Source organism: Jaculus jaculus, chromosome 1, assembly GCF_020740685.1.
Source record: "Jaculus jaculus isolate mJacJac1 chromosome 1, mJacJac1.mat.Y.cur, whole genome shotgun sequence".
Classification (NCBI taxonomy): Eukaryota; Metazoa; Chordata; class Mammalia; order Rodentia; family Dipodidae; genus Jaculus; species Jaculus jaculus.
The window spans coordinates 299,453,492-299,470,788 of NC_059102.1; the positions used below are offsets into that span (position 1 = coordinate 299,453,492).

The 17,297-nt window shown below is 36.1% G+C and overlaps 2 protein-coding genes across 4 annotated transcripts in view; one reads left to right on the forward strand and one right to left on the reverse strand.

The window, feature by feature from the left end:
* Rasal2 (RAS protein activator like 2) overlaps positions 1–17,297 on the reverse strand; it is a 328,009-nt gene that overhangs the window by 180,841 nt on the left and 129,871 nt on the right. The gene's annotated exons all lie outside the window — the stretch shown is intronic.
* Positions 10,800–11,636, forward strand: LOC101606795 (acidic leucine-rich nuclear phosphoprotein 32 family member B-like). Its single transcript, XM_045142450.1, has one exon. It carries the CDS (start codon positions 10,811–10,813, stop codon positions 11,585–11,587), a length of 777 nt encoding a protein of 258 aa, XP_044998385.1. The 5' UTR covers positions 10,800–10,810; the 3' UTR covers positions 11,588–11,636.

Genomic DNA, 17,297 nt, shown 5'->3' on the forward strand with positions numbered 1-17,297 from the left:
GGCTTTATAATCATAGATTCAGAGCCATTACTCATTCTTCACAAAGACAAGATGGCTTAAATGTGAGGAAAGGACTAAAAACTGCCTCGGGCAACTAAAACTATGACAATCATCCTGGAAATATAGACAAATCACCTTGTTCATTGTAACCAGGTATCAATGGGAGATGCCAGATCACATGGATAAATAACATATCTATATTTATACTTTCAGCACAGGTATAGAAAACTGCTGATTACTAAAAGAATTTAGTTAAGACTAATGTATATTTATATATACAGAAACAAATATTTATTGAATGAATATGATGGTATAAAACAAGAATAAAAATAGCAAGACTATTATAAGCTTAAATATTGAGTGAAAAACTAAAAATGACATAAGGCCTTAAAACACCAAATCATTATGTAGGAAACAAATCTACCATTTGTAAACTATAAGGATGAATACTCAAGCCAAATGAAAATGTACGTTCATGTAAAACCGGTTTGTGAGCACAATTCATGACAGTAACAAAGTAGAAACAACCCAATCACTTGTTAAAGGATGGATGCATAAATAAAACACAATATATATCCATATAATAGACTATTACTTGGTCATAGAAAGAAATTAAACATTGATAGATGCTAGGATAGGATGAACCATAAAAATATTATGCTGAGTAAAAGAAATGATACAAAAGATCACATGTTAGATAACTCTATTTGTATAAAATCTGTAGGCAATCTATAGAGACATAGGTGGTTATTGCCTATGTTTGGTGGATGAAATCCTTGATAGGAAAATTAAAAGTGATAGCAAATAGGTACAGAGTTTCACTTTAGTGTGATTTTAAAAAGTTCTAACATTATGAGGCAATTACACAAGTCTATGAATTCATTAAAAGTAACTAACCTATACTAAAGAATGCATAGTATATGATTCTATTTATATGAAGTACCTACAAGTCAAATTCATGGAGACAGAAAGTAGGGTGATGGCTACCAGGGGACTAGGGAGAGAGAAGAATGAAGAATGGGCAACTAGATTCTCACATTAGGAAGATGAACAGTGGGATGAGGCATGATGATAATGGTTGTATAATGTGAATGCCACTGAACTATATACTAAATGGTTAACATGAATGAATTTTGGTATGAGTTTGCTGCCACACTTTTAAAAACTTTTTTTTAAACAAGTGAATGTATAGTGTGTGAATTATACAACAATAATGCTGTCAGAGAAAATATATAAGGCATAAGTAAGGTAAGATTCATCTCCTATATTAAACCCTTGCTACCTATGAAGCAACAAACTGAAGACTGTGTGGTAAGAGGACTCTATAAATACTGACCCTACTTTTTAAAAATATTTTTTAACTTTTATTTATTTATTTGCAGAAAGAGAGAGAGAGAAGGAGGGAGGAAGGGAGTGAAAAGAGAGAAGAGAGACAGAGAGAGAATGGGCACTCTAGGGCCTTCAACCACTGCAAATGAACTCCAGACGCATGCGCCCCCTTGTGCATCTGGCTTACATGTGTCCTGGGGAATCAAACCTGGGTCCTTTGGCTTCACAGGCAAGTGCCTTAACCACTAAGCCATCTCTCCAGGCCTGATTCTACTTTTCTCCCCAACTGCTTGACCTACATTGATCCATGCATGTTTGTTACTATGCCAAGTAGTTTTTCACCATTTCCTGGATAGGCTCATGGTCTTTCTACCTAAAACCCTCCTCCTCCTTTTCTTACCCTGTAATACTCATACTAATTATCTATGTCAAAAGAAATTTTATCATAGGCCATTATTTGTTTACTACTTCTGCATCTTTACAAGGCTGTAAACTAGAACATATATAGTGGTTCATAGTCATTTCTGTATCAATCTTTAGTTTCTGGCAAGGAAAGAAAATAGAAATGTGTCCAATAAGAAAGAAAGGACAAGTCAGATTGGTTTTTGAAAATTATATCAGTGAAGGCCTAGTGTTTCATGTAAGTCACATTCAAAGTTTTAACCAGTGAAATATACTACATATCATAATATTTAACATGAAATGTTTTCCATCATTTATTCTGCTTTTTAAAACTTTACTGGAAATCATAAAGAACTGGAATTACTAATGTTTGTAGGGTTGTGAAACAACAAAAAAAAATGACATAGTTGCCACATACACTAAAAAATAGGGCTTGACTGCTGGGGTATATAACTTCATGGTCCAATACTTGCCGAGAACACAGGAGCTCAAAGTTGACCCCTAACACTTCATAAGAATAGTATACGCTTGACCAGTAGGTTTTTGAAGTAGTTACTGGGAATTCTACTAGGATTTAGTGGTCAGACTAAGCTTTAAAAATTAGAATCTCTTGATTTTGGCAACTGAAATTAGCCACACATTCTAAAGCCGAGACACAGGTATAAGTTTGTGGTATATCACAAACGAGAACACCAGATTACAGACCTAAGAGGAAATTGTATTACAAGACAGGGGTAAACTTAAAAGATCATCAGGAACAGCTTCAAAAAACTACTGTACAGCTGATGAGTACACTGGGTCTGATTCTTTGTACTAATATCTAAACAAAAAGAATAATTTCTGCTTATAAAAGGGAATGTTTAACAATCAAACTAAAATTTTGAGAAAGTTGAGCATAAAATAATCTGGCATCTTGGAAAGATGGAATAAAAACCACAAAATTGTTTAAGGATATGAACTAGGCACCTTAGGTAAATGAATCAATTAGCTAGGAAATTTTATTTCTTAAGATAATCAGCTTGCTCCTATAAGTTGATTTTTTTTTATTTGCCACTTAAGTTAAATTACTTTGTCTTATGTAAGAAAACCAAATGGCTACTAGTCAGGAAAAGTCTGCATAAAAAGCAAATTTTCCCAACTTACCTGTCAAATTAAAAGCTGCATAGTCATGTGGAAAGAGTACTCTATGCATTTAAACATGGGAAAGGACAAGAAAATTATACTTTCAAAAATAGTTTCTTAGCCAAGCATAGTGGCAAAAACCTATAATCCTAAGCAACTGGGAAGGCAAAGAAGGAGGATTAGAAGTTCAAGACTAGGCTGATATTCGTAGGAGTTCCAGGTCAGCTTTACCTATATGAGGAGACCCTGTCTTAGAAGGAAAAAAAAGGGAGGAAGAAAGGGAGGGAGGGAGAAAGTAAGGAAAGGAAGGAGACTTCCTAAGATTGTTTGACATAAATTCATTGAAGTAACAAAAATATTAAAGAGAGGTGTGTGTGTGTGTGCGCACACGTGCACGTGTGTGTGCACGTGTGCACATGTGTAGACTATGTGGTGTGTTCATGTGGTCACACATGCATAGGTCAGAGGAATATGGCAGGTGTTTACTGCTCTTTGGCCTTATTTCCCTGAGATACAATCTCTCACTGAACTGCTGCTTGCCAATTTTAAGTTAGACAGGTTGATGAAGGAGCCCCAGAGATCCTCCAATCTACAACCCCATTGTCTATGGAGCTACAGGTATGTGTGAACATGTTTGACTTTTTATATGGGTGCTGGTGATCAAACTCAGGTCCTCGTCTTTGCACAGTAAGCATTCTTACCCACTGAGCCATTTCCCCAGTCCCTCAATTTTTGTATTAATTCTATCTAATAAGTACTTTAAATCTATTACTTTATACTAAGTAGAGTTAATATGAGGCAAAACCCAAAGATTTTAATATTGTAAGTTAATTTACATAGCCACACATTAATAAATGAAAATCCAGATGAAAACAATTTTAAAGAAAATATAAAGCACTAAAATGAAACAAGAAGTAGAAAGCAGAGATACACAACAGTGAGTACAAAATTATTTTTGTTCCTTTTTGTGTGTGTTGTGTATGACTGTGTGAGTGAGTATGCAAATATGCATGCATGCATCATATATCAGATATCCTCCTCTATTGTTCTTCTGCCTTATTTACTTGAGAAAGAATCTCTCAATGAACTATGAGTTGCTAGTTTCCCAGGTAGACTGGCTAACAAGCAAGCCCCACTGATCCTCCTGTCCCCTACCCTCTCAGCACTGGTGTTACATGCATGCACGTTTATGCTAGGCTTTCCATGTGGGGGCTGGGGAAAATATCTAGGTCCTCATATTTCTGCATCAAATGCTCCGACCCACTGAATCATCGCTCTAGCTTCCAAAATCTTTAATCATCTAGAAAAAAATCACTAGAAAAAAAAAGCCACCTGCTGTTAACTTGAAAATAAAATATTTGGGAAAAATATAAAGGATTTTAAAAACTACAAAGCAGTATCTATGTAAAATATTGCTAAAAATACTCAAATTCTACTTAAACAATTATCCAAGGAATAACAAGATTCTACTTAAAAACAATAGAAATAATGACAAGAATGTAAAGCTATTTAATGTGACAATGTTCTATTTCACTATTAAAAATATTCATGGCTGGAGAGATGGCTTAATGGTTTAGGTGCTTGCCAAAAAAGCCTAATGACTGCAGCTTGATTCCCCAGTACCTACATAAATCCAGATGCAGTAGCACATGCATCTGGAGTTCATTTGCAGCAGCTGGAGGCTCTTGTGTGCCCATTCTCTCTTTCTCTGCTGGCAAATAAATAAATTATACGTAATATTAAATTAGCATAGTAATAACTTTATTTGTATTTAATAGAATAGCAATATTCTATACCTATTAAACTAATAACCATAAGCTCTTATTAATTAACTAATATTAGCTAAGCAACTTTCACTTACTATTCACAACAACCCTACAGATACTCATTATCATCTCTTATTTTACTTATGAGGGAATGGAAATCCAGAAAGATTATAAGAAAATTTCTCATTCATATATTAGACAATAACAAGGGTAAAATAGGAATCTATTTGTATCATTAAAAAAATTTTCTTTTGTATCCACCATACTTGCAGGTTTCATGAACCCCAGTGGTCCTCTGGTGTCTGTGCCCCACAGAACTGGGTTTCAGACATTTTGTCACCTAATCTGACAGCATCTACTAACTGTGTTGTAGTTGACCCAGTAATTAATCACTTGTAATACTTTGTTGCCTACTGAAGTAACTCTGAAGATAATAAATTTTTATTGACAATCTTTATAAATGACAATGATCACAATCCCCTCCATTCTCTTATATCCCATTTGCACATACATGTGCTTCCATGTGGATAAGCAATCTTTTCCTTTGTACACAGCACACAGTACACATATGACTGCACAAACACATGCATACACCAAACACACCACATCACACATACTATGTGCATGCAAATAAAGATTTGTTTATTAAAAACTTATTAAAATAATACAAATATTTTTTAAAATATACCTCAAAAAATTTTAAATCTTCTAAAACTCAATTTAGGGAGTTTTAAAAACATAACACCAAAGACAGATATTTTACTTATTATTAAGACATTATAATGAGGAAGTATAAGTTGTAACCAGAAATGAGAATTACATACAATATATTCTCATTCATCTTGTGTATTTGTATATAGATATTATGAATACAAAGATGCATATATAGAAATGCATGTGCCACTTTGTGCATCTGGCTTTTGGTGGGTACTGGGGAATAGAGCCCAGGCTGTTAGGCTTTGCAAGCAAGTGTTCTAACCACTTAGCCACTTCTCCAGTCACTATAAGTGTATGTAAAAAGCTTTAATATCTCTCTTTACATATTAAAGAGGTACAAAAATAAGTGAAGAACGATATGCCTCCCAAGAATCTACTTTCCAAGTGTTAGACACATTATATAAACAGAGTTTATAATGTATTGTTTATAATCTTACAGTATGTTTTTTCTTACTGTTAAGAGGCAACTCTGTAGGCTATGCTGTTATTTCGTTGATTTGCTTGCCCTTCTTATTAAGTGTTTCAGTTGTTCCCACTATTAGAAGGATGTTTACTCCATGCCTTGATATGGACCCAAACAACTGAGATGACTTTAATAATATTATTTCAGATCAACATTGATCCATGAATTGCATTCTACAACGAGAGGGTTGAATACAGAATACTAGTGAAGACATTGAAGTTTTCATTATTATTTAGAGACCCTGTGCATGATATAAGCATGGGAGTATTTTAGCAATAACACACGTTTAGAACATATACACATATTCGAAACAAGCATGAATTCAGCTGGGCGTGGTGGCGCACGCCTTTATTCCCAGCACTAGGGAGGTGAAGGTAGGAGGGTCACCATAAATTCTAGGCCACCCTGAGACTACATAGTTAATTCCAGGTCAGCTTGGACCAGACTGAGACCCAACCGCAAAAAACCAAAAAAAAAAAAAGTATGAATTGATACAAACTGCATCATTATAATTTATTTTCAGAAAACAAAACAAACTCGGCAGTAGGTGTCTTTTCTTCTTCCTTTTTGCTAAAAATTATATCCATAAACTGGGTGTGGTGGCACACGCCTTTAATCCCAGCACTCAGGAGGCAGAAGTAGGAGGATCGCCGGGAGTTCGAGGCCACCCTGAGACTCCATAATGAATTCCAGGTCAGCCTGAGTTAGAGTGAGACACTACCTCGAAAAACCAGAAAAAAAAAAAGAATTATATCCATGTATATCTATTTTGTAACAAAAGTAATATATAACACATATTGAGCAACTGCTAAGTGTCAAATTCTATTTTACATGTTTTAAAGACATACCACATTACTTAGTACTGCTTACATCTTACAGTTCATATTGAAGAAGTATATAAAAAAGGGACACATTCTCACAGCACCCCACACACTTTAAGCAGTCAAAAATAGCATGTATATTTGATAAAAACTTAAAAGTAAATTAAAAAAGTCAAAACATGTTCATAACTACACATATTCTTAAAGCACAACTTGTCTTCATCAAAAGCACACACTGACTACTAAAAAGCACTAGTTCTCAGATTTTAATAGCTTTTCTTTGACAATGGAATATTTTGATCACCTATGGTCACCTGATAACTATATAGGTACACTAACATTTAAGGAATGCAACAAATTAGTCCTTTAAATTTTTAATAAAATGTTAATTAAAAAAATCAAGAAAGATTTTCCTCTTGGTGATTATCTATTTGCTAAGGGTAGGAAGAAACTATGTATCCTTAACATGTCATTAGAACACTAAGCAAGAGAACATGTAAGGAGGACAGGGTGTACAAGAAATATTGAATTTTGAGTACTTAAGAACTAGATTAATGCATTCACTATTACTTGAAAAGAAATTAAATTTTGATAACAAAATTCTTCACTATGCGTCATAAATTTGAAAAGTGTTCAAACTATTGTTGATATGGTTGAAATTTCTTACTGGTAAAAGCTTTTCAGAAAAGTGATTTCAACTGGATGGAAAACATAAGAGAGTTCTAATAATGTTAAAGCAAAACAAAAACAGGGTGCAACCCTGAGTACTCAGCCATTTGCACAAAAAAATAAGATGGCAATATTAAGAACTTCTTTTGGGGGGTGGAGGCTTTAGCAATACTATAAGCACTACAAGTTATATTTTTAACTTTAGACAAATCCTAAATAAGTTTGTTAAAAATCTGATGATCTTGTTATCTGAAATATAATTCACCAGATTCTCTATAATCAAACACAAATTTGCATTGTTATTTGAACAAATATTCAAGACTTGAATCCTTAAATTCTATAGTCAAAATGTAGATTTTTGTGATATAGGTAAATCAAAGAGTTCAATAATTAACATAAGAAAAAAATTACAAGGGAAGAAAACGGGAGTTAACTGGATGGGAAGAGGATTAAGAGAGTGTAATTTGAAGAATAGGATCAATTGCATTTATATACCTGTATGAAAATGTCAAAATGGAAAAAAAAGATTTTTTAAAAAGTTCAATTAATCAAATCAGTTCATTTTCACTACTTATGATCAGTCATTAAATAAGCATTTCTGAAGTAATGATTATCTCTTTTAAAATATGATAATTAAATATATTTCTCTTATAAACAAAAATGGCTTAGCTGCTTATAAAAATGAAAATCTGAATAGTAATTAAATGTGTGCTACATTCTGCTCTCCCCACCCCTCCCCCCTTTATATAATATACCTGCTCCTACTGGTTCATCAATTGATTCTCCTTTTAGATTCAACATCCTGGAGAAGCCACTGGAAAGAGTGGAGAAAAGGCCATGGGTGAAATATCCCTGCTGTTCAGAATCCACTGACCCCAGTGAATTCAGCCATGATCTAATGAACCTGATACTGCGTGGAGGTTCTGGCTCTGAAATTGATCTGGTGAATGAAGCCCGAAGTGGCTAGGTGTTGACCAGGCTCAGCTTCTCTGCTGATGTTCCAAGGACCTCATTAGCAGAGATAGAGATATGACTTACCACCTCTGGCAGGGCCTTTTGCTGTGGTTCATCCAGGTCTCCTTTATTGTTCTGCATTCTCTCCCTCTTAGTCCCTTTCTTCCTAAATCCACGATGTTTTTGCCACCTATAAGCACCCAGAGGCTTTTCCAGATTGAAAACAGCATATTCACCTTTCTTCCTCTTGCTTTTGGCTGAGCCACACCATAGATATATCTTTAAACTTGTTCCTATCTCTGAATTTTCACAAGCAGGTTCTGACAAAGACCTTCTATAGCTTGGAGGACAAGTTGATGTTTGCTTCTTAAAGATGTTTATCTTCCACAACTCCATTTTTCAACAACTTCTCTAGACCTGAAACTTCCTCAGCTCTGCAGTCATAACAGTGAACATTGAACCATACTTGTACGTGCAGTCCAAAACATTTGACTGCTTAAGCAGCTTTCTTTGTGTGGCTTTGAACCACAGCAGATGTTGCTGCTTAAGAGCTGGTGTCATATTATTACCCCATTTTCCCAGATCTCCCAAGTTTCAGGAGTACCTAAAAAACCCTCATGCCTGCAGCAAATTATCTTTAGAGTAGAAAGAAAGGTTTTCTCTTGTTATAGTATGTAACATTTCTGTATTGTTTCAGGAAATAATCTTTAAAAACTAAGAAGTGAAAAATAGTGACAAAACCCTACAAATACATTTATGGGTGAATAGCTACTGTTTACACCTTGCAGATAACAATGGATTAAAAAATATGGGCTGGAGAGATGGCTTAGCAGTTAAGCGCTTGCCTGTGAAGCCTAAGGACCCTGATTCGAGGCTCGGTTCCCCAGGTCCCACGTTAGCCAGATGCACAAGGGGGCACACGCGTCTGGAGTTCGTTTGCAGAGGCTGGAAGCCCTGGCACGCCCATTCTCTCTCTCTCTCTCTGTCTTTCTCTCTGTGTCTGTCGCTCTCAAATACATACATACATACATACATACATACATACATACATACATACATAAAATAGATGGTGAAAGCACATACTTAAATTAGCAACCACACTTTCAAGAAGAAGAAAAAAAACTTGAATAAAAGTATGTTCTTAAAGTGAAAGTTCCTAAGAAGAGTTTTAAAAGTCTGCCTTTAGAATATTAATTTTGAGCAAACCATGCTATTTATACTAGTTTCAAGGTTGTTATCTTTTGACCAATGGGTAAGACCATGCCCTATTTTCTTCAAGCTGGTACTACAAGAGGAAGAAGAATAGAAAGGGAAACCTTTGAGCCATTTGAGAGAGATTTTTTTTTTAAATTGTTAGGTGGGTGGAAAGGGGCAGAGACATAGGTCATTTGCTATGAATTATTAGGAAAAAAAAAAAAAAGAAGAACTGAACCCAGTGCCTCATTCACATGTATCCATAGTTCTTGAAAAAAGAAAACCTTGAGGCAAGATCTTGTGGCAACTGGAAACAGGAAAGGACATACTTAATGTCTAGCAGAGGAAGGTTTGCTATGCAAATCTAATTGGAACAAGTTAGCTGGAAAAATATTCCCTGTGTAACCAAAGTTGTTCCCTTATGCCTCTTTGTGCTCCTTACAACTTTCTAAAAAGAGCTGACTATCTAACATTTTGTTAAAGCAAGAACTTTATACTGAACCAAGATCTTGAGTGCCAAACTTTTGGCAAGTTATATTTTTTTCAAGTTTGCCCATAAACCCCTGAAAACAGGGGTTTCAAATGGAAAGCCTGACAGATTTCAGACCACCAATAAAAGAGATATGACAGGGCAATCAAATTCACTTTGTGAATTGCACAAAACAGGATTTTATATAGCAAGCTTAAAACTATTTATTTGTTGAATGTATACAATGGTAATTCTCCCAATGTTTTTCTCCTATTAAAGAACAGTAAAGAAATTTAACCTAAATTTTTCTTTCAACATATTTTATAAAAAAGAGCTAATGAAGCAGATGATAGGAATAATGTGGAGCAGCTAGAACTCTCAGAACTGGTAACAGGCATAAGATGTAACAATTACTATATAACATTGCTTTTTAAAATTAAACCTACACACACAGAATGAACAAGCAATGCTACTTAAAAATATTTAAGAGAGGGCTGGAGAGATGGCTTAGCGGTTAAGCGCTTGCCTGTGAAGCCAAAGGACCCCGGTTCGAGGCTCGGCTCCCCAGGTCCCATGTTAGCCAGATGCACCAGGGGGCGCACGCATCTGGAGTTCGTTTGCAGAGGCTGGAAGCCCTGGCGCGCCCATTCTCTCTCTGTCCCTCTGTCTGTCTTTCTCTCTGTGTCTGTCGCTCTCAAAAAAATAAATAAAAAATTTAAAAAAAATATTTAAGCACGCTTCTCGCCGCACGCCGTCTCGGACCGCGCCGCAGCTCGCCGCCAGCACACTCCCCCCCAACCCCAGCCCCTTCCGACGGCCCTCGCCATGCAGGCCGGGACGCCTCTCCCTCCTCCGCCCCCCCATCGCGGAAAGTTAAGTTTGAAGAGGGGGGGACGAGGGGAACATGGACATGAAGAAGAGGATCCACCTGGAGCTGAGGAACCGAACCCCGGCAGCTGTTCGAGAGCTTGTCTTGGACAATTGCAAATCAAATGATGGAAAAATTGAGGGGTTAACATCGGAATTTGTGAACTTAGAGTTCCTCAGTTTAATAGGTGTAGGTTTGATGTCAGTTTCAAATCTACCCAAGCTAACTAAATTGAAAAAGCTTGAGTTCAGCAACAATAGAATCTTTGGAGGTTTGGACATATTAGGAGAAGAACTTCCATATCTCACACATCTAAACCTAAGTGGAAATACACTGGAAGATATCAGCACCTTGGAACCTTTAAAAAAGTTGGATTGTCTGAAAAGCCTGGATCTGTTTAACTGTGAGGTCACTAACCTAAATGACTATCGAGAGAGTGTCTTCAAGCTCCTGCCCCAGCTGTCCTACCTGGATGGCTATGACCGAGAGGACCAGGAAGCCCCTGATTCAGATGATGCAGAGGTGGATGGTGTGGATGATGAGGAAGAGGATGAAGAAGGAGAAGATGAAGATGATGATGAGGAAGAAGATGGCGAGGAGGAAGAGTTTGATGAAGATGATGATGAAGATGAAGATGTAGAAGGAGAAGATGATGAAGATGAAGTCAGTGGTGAGGAAGAAGAATTTGGACATGATGGAGAAGTTGATGAAGATGAAGAAGATGAAAATGAGGATGAGGATGAAGAAGAGGAAAAGAGCGGGAAAGGCGAAAAGAGAAAGAGAGAAACAGATGATGAAGGAGAAGATGATTAAGACCCAAATGAACGCAGAAACAGAACTGTTCAGTAGTGGTTGGACTGCTCATGGATTTGGTAGCAGTTAAAAAAAAAAAAAAAAAAAAAGGTAGCTGTGATACAAACCCCAGGACACCCACCCACCCAAAGAGCCAAAGAATAGTTCCTGTGACATTCCACCTTCCTCTATTTAGTCCTTCTTGGTAATCCACCACCAAGCTTGGGGACCTCACCCCAACAAAAGTGTAAGCGTTGTTAGGTTTTTGTGTAAGACCCTTGCTGTAGGGTGGATAGCTGTGATTGGTGAGTCAACCGTCCATGGCTGCCAGTTACACTGGGATTGTAACAACATTTTTACTTTCTGTACAACAACAAAAAGCTTTGTAAATAAAATCTTAACATTAAAAAAAAATATTTAAGAGAAAGCTTAAATATATATGATTATACTATAACGTTGGTAATAGCTTTACTTATAATATTCTTTTTCAAAGAACTTTTTTAATATTTTATTTTTATTTACTTGTTTGACAGAGAGGGAGAGAGAAAGAGACAATGGGTGCAGCAGGGCTTCCAGCCACTGCAAACAAACTAGACACACTTGTGCCCCCTTGTGCATCTGGCTAAAGTGTGTCCTGGGGAATCAAACCTGGGTCCTTTGGCTTTGCAGGCAATTGCCTTAACTGTTAAGCCATCCCTCCAGCCCTATAATATCCTTAAAATGGAAAAAAGTAATGTCTATCACAGTAAAATGGGTAAATTGTGGTATTTTCATATAATGAAACACTGGGTGGCAAAAGAAAAACCAACTAATTCATAAAACAGTGTGTATGAATCACACTGATAAAATGCCAACCAAAGAAATGAAACACAAGACAGTACACACTGTATAATCCCACTAGTGCACAACTCTAAACCAGATAAAACTAATTAACATCGAAAAGAAAACAGGGAGAGAGAAAGGAAGGAAGTAGTAGTTCCAGTGATGAAAGGAGGGTACTTAACCAGAAAAGAAAAAGAAAGCTTTGGAGGATGATGAAAACTCTAAGTCTGGATATGGGTGTGGATTATGACGGTGTCTGTGTCAAAGCTCATCTAACAGTTCTTTTAGTTAAATTTGTATCCTTAAAAAAACTATACGTAATACTGAACTCTAGTAAGTAGATTTGTTTATCCAGCATCACAAGTTAGCAATCCAAAACCACATTTTGTGTATCCTAGGCTTGACAGAAGATGTAAATACATTGAAGAGAATTGAAGAAAGTGAATGCATGAATAAGCCAACTATCAAATAAAAGAATGAATAAAATAACTGAGTATTACTACTAGAACAGGCACAATGTGTCAATTGACATAATGAACTGTGACAGGAATAAAATATCACTTATGTTATTCATACAAAATATAAAATAATACAAAACCCACAATGACTACTCCAGATTAAAAAAGCATTCTAAGGGCTGGAAGTGTAGGTCCGTCGTAGAGTGCTTGCCTAGTATATGCAAGACTCTGGGTTTAAATCCCTATGTCTCCCCCATCACCCTGGAGAGGGGAAGGGAGGGGAGTGGAGGAGAGGAGAAGACAAAGGACAAAGGACAAAGACAAAGGACAAAGGACAAAGGGAAAAGGGAAAAAAAGGAAACAGAAAGGAAAGGAAAAAAACAGCATTACACTAAAGTAATTCCTGGCTTGGGAAAAATCAAGATCAGGAAGAACAAAGACTATGGAACTATCTGACTTTCAAGGAGAATAAGACAGATGATTAAAAGCAATGTATGACTGTATTTCACCCTCAACACTGAAAATAGCTATGAAAGATATTACTGAAAAAAATTGAATGAATGGATTAGATAACAGAATCATTTTCACTGTTAAAAAAAAAAAAATCCTAGCCGGGCATGGTGGTGCATGCCTTTCATCCCAGCAATCAGGAGGCAAAGGTAGGAGGTAGAAGGATCACCATGAGTTCGAGGCCACCCTGAGACGACATAGTGAATTCCAGGTCAGTCTAGGCTATAGTGAGACCCCACCACGAAAAAAATCCTTATTTTGGCTGGAGAGATGGCTCAGGAGTTAAGGCACGGCACTTGCCTGCAAAGCTTAATGACCCTGGTTTAATTCCCCAGTATCCACACAAAATCAGATACACAATGTGGCTCATGCATCTGGAGTTTATAGCAGCAAGAGGCCCTAGCATGCCCTTTTCTTTCTTTCTCTCTTTCTCCTTGCAAATAAATAATAAAATTATTTTTTAAATCCTCATTTTAATAATTTTACTGTGATTAGGTAGGACAATGTTCTACTATTTAAGAAATACACACAAAGTATTTAAAGACAAAAGGTCACAAATTTCCAAATTACACTTAAATAAGTCTGGGAAAAAAAACTACAGGTAAAGACAGATCAAGTATGATAAAGCAAATGGGGGATAAGGTAAACAATTGTTGAATTTAGATAAATGGTATATAGAAGTTTCTTGTACTCTTGCAAATTTTCTATAGGTTTAAAATTATATTAAAATACTTCACAAGGATTTTTTTTCATTTCATGGCTTCCTGAGTACAGAATATAAGAATTTATATTTTATATTGTTATATTCATATTGTTGAGAGTATTTTTTGAGTAGTGTGACAAAATATCATTTTTCAGTTGTTACAAGAGAAAAAAGGTTGATCAAAAATGTCCTGTTGGATATCTGTCGTGGTGGAAACCAATTGCCCTCTAATTGGACTGGAGGCCCGCTCCATGGGAGGGAATAGATCTCTGATACTGAAAACCTACAACAGGGGTTCTGCTGCTGTCTGGCTAAATATATATACTATGTTCATCAAACTGCCCAATAAGCACTTCTCTTAATGTTCATACCTATATATTAATGCTACTCTCACTTCTGGTAGAAAACCTTCTCTTTTCAGATGGCTGGGACCTTGGGATGACTCAGAAAGCATCATGGTGCTGGGAAGAAGTGACAAGAGTACTCACCACTGCATTATTTCTATCACAGCTTCCAAGGCTCAGGGTCTAATGTGGAAGAGGTGGTGGAAAGAATATAAGAGCCAAAGGAAGGGTAGAACTCCTAACAACTTGCTCCTCCAAACACAAAATGGCCTGGATATCCATGACATCACAATGCCTGACACTACCTACACAAGACCATTTATAATAGGAGGAAAAGATCATGACATCAAAATAAAAGAGAAACTGATTGAGAGGAGGAGGGGATATGATGGAGAATGGAGTTTCAAAGGAGAAAGCGGGGTGGGGAGAAATTACCACAGGTATTATTTATAATCATGGAAGTTGTTAATAAAAAATAATTTTAAAAAGCCCTAAAAATAAAATTCAAAAAAATGAAAGAATACAAGAAAAAAAAAGAATGCCCTGTTGGGCTGGAGGGATGGATGGATTAATGGTTAAGATGCTTTCTTGCAAACCCAAAGAACCCAGATTCAATTCCCCAGTACCCACATAACCCAGATGCACAAGGAGGTACATGGATCTGGAGTTCATTTGCAGCAGCTGGAGGCCCTGGCACGTCCATTGTCTCTCTCTCTTTCTCTGTCAAATAAAAAGAATAATAATAAAATATTTTTTAAAAAAAGATTGTCCTGTTGAGGCTGGAGAGATGGCTCAACAGTTAAGGAGTTTGCCTACAAAACCTAATGGCCCAGGTTCAATTCCCTAGTACCCACATGAAACCAGATACATGAGGCGGCACATATATCTGGAGTTTGAGTGGCTAGAGGTACTGGCACACCCATTTATTCTCATATATATTCATTCTCATTCATATTCTTTCTCCTACCTTCCCTCCTCCCCCACCCAGAAACTATTTTAAATATTTAAAAATACTTAAAAATGTCCTGTTAAAATAGCTCTATGGGGCTGGAGAGACGGCTTAGCAGTTAAGTGCTTGCCTATGAAGTGTAAGGACCCCAGTTCAAGGCTCAATTCCCCAGGACCCACATTAGCCAGATGAACAAGGGGTTAACGCATCTGGAGTTCATCTGCAGCAGCTATTGGCCCTGGTGCACCCATTCTCTCCCTCTCCCTCTCCCTCTCCCTCTCCCTCTCTTTCTGTTACTCTCAAATAAATAAATAAAAATAAACAAAAAATTTAAAGAAATAGCTCTACGGGACTGGAGAGATGGCTTAGTAATTAAGGCACTTGCCTGCAAAGCCAAAAGACCTTCCCTAGGACATTTCAGAGACCTCCAAAAGCAATTAATTACTTTTATAATTTGTAATAATACTCTGCAATATTTTAAGCACAGCAGTAAAAATCATCTCATTGGTAAGTTAAAATAACACTCGATTCATCTAAATACAGTTCACAGTCACATTTCAAATTGTTATTGACCACCTATCATGTAGGAGGCTCTATGCTAAAATTATAGGGAACACCAAAGAACACCGACACTGTCTACTTTCTTGGAACTTCTACTCTCAAGAAAAACTTACATTAGGAAAGGGAAGTCTTAGAGTGTTGAGGAAGTATGTAGGAAGAGGATTTTAAGAAGTCTAATGCATAAAAGATGAAAGTGATTTATTCTGAGATTCTTTTCATCAATAATAAATCTGGATAAAATGTGATATGCATTTATAAAAGTCATCACACTAAGCACAATAAAGCTATGGGCTTAATGGGGTTAAAACTAACAAAATAAATTATATGCCAAGAGGTCAAAAAGAAAGGCAAAAGAGCTAGATATACACTATCAAAAGTAGAACAGGAAGCCACTGTTGCTAAAGATGGTCATTACTATGTTAGCATAAGCATGACGGAAAAATTTTCAAGAAAAATCATTTTATTTTAGGGGAGAATTAAGAGAGATTTTCAATATTAGTTTTTATATGGAGTTTTATAGCACAATTCTTTATATTTTTTAAAAGCAGAATACCTTAATAAATATAATCTACCCATGGAGGGAAAAAGTGTTTCCACTAACCTATACAACAAGAATTAGAGAATGGAGAACTGGACCAGTCATCACAGACCAACCTTAATCAAGCCTTTCATACTACAAATAAAATATTAAGTCCATAAAAGGAGCCATGTATAATTACCCAATTGACAACAAAAGACAAAACATTGGCTATGTGTTAATTTCCATTTTAGTATCTAAAACCTGCTCAAATTAACATTCTTCAAACTTTTCAAATGTCTATACACAAAGCTGAAAAATGTAACAGTATAGCTGCGATAAGTCTTATACTAGCATTAGTTTAGATGTTATAATTATTTTTTAAAGTTTGAAATGGTATATAAGTGTCTCATAATGTCTTTATAAACTTATTTCAGCTAAAGGGAAGCAAGTAGATATAAAAAAGCAAAATGTTGAGCTTTCTCTATTTACAAACAGTCTGCTACAGTTTCCTGTGTTGATGGCACACCTTCAATACAGAAATTCTTTACTAGTTAACCCACTTGCTTTTCTGAATTAGAAGATATGAGATACACTACAATGAACAAAAGTTCTAGAACCTGGAACTTAAACTAGAGAAAATATACCTTATAGGTGAACTTATAAAAAGCTTTAAAGATAGCGTTTATTTCTATCAAGCAGAAGACATCTTTCAAAAACACAAAGTTCTTGTTTATACAAAGCTAAGTAATTAATAACAAAACATCCCCTACTCATTCCTATCATGAGAGCACATCTGCTTCCTGATGAAACCCTTCCTGTGGTAAAAACTACCTCCCTTCTAAGAACTAGAACTAAAAGGCACAC

Coding starts and splice junctions, on each gene's coding strand:
- LOC101606795 (XM_045142450.1), top strand. CDS start 10,811: ATGGACATGAAGAAGAGGATCCACCTGGAGCTGAGGAACCGAACCCCG.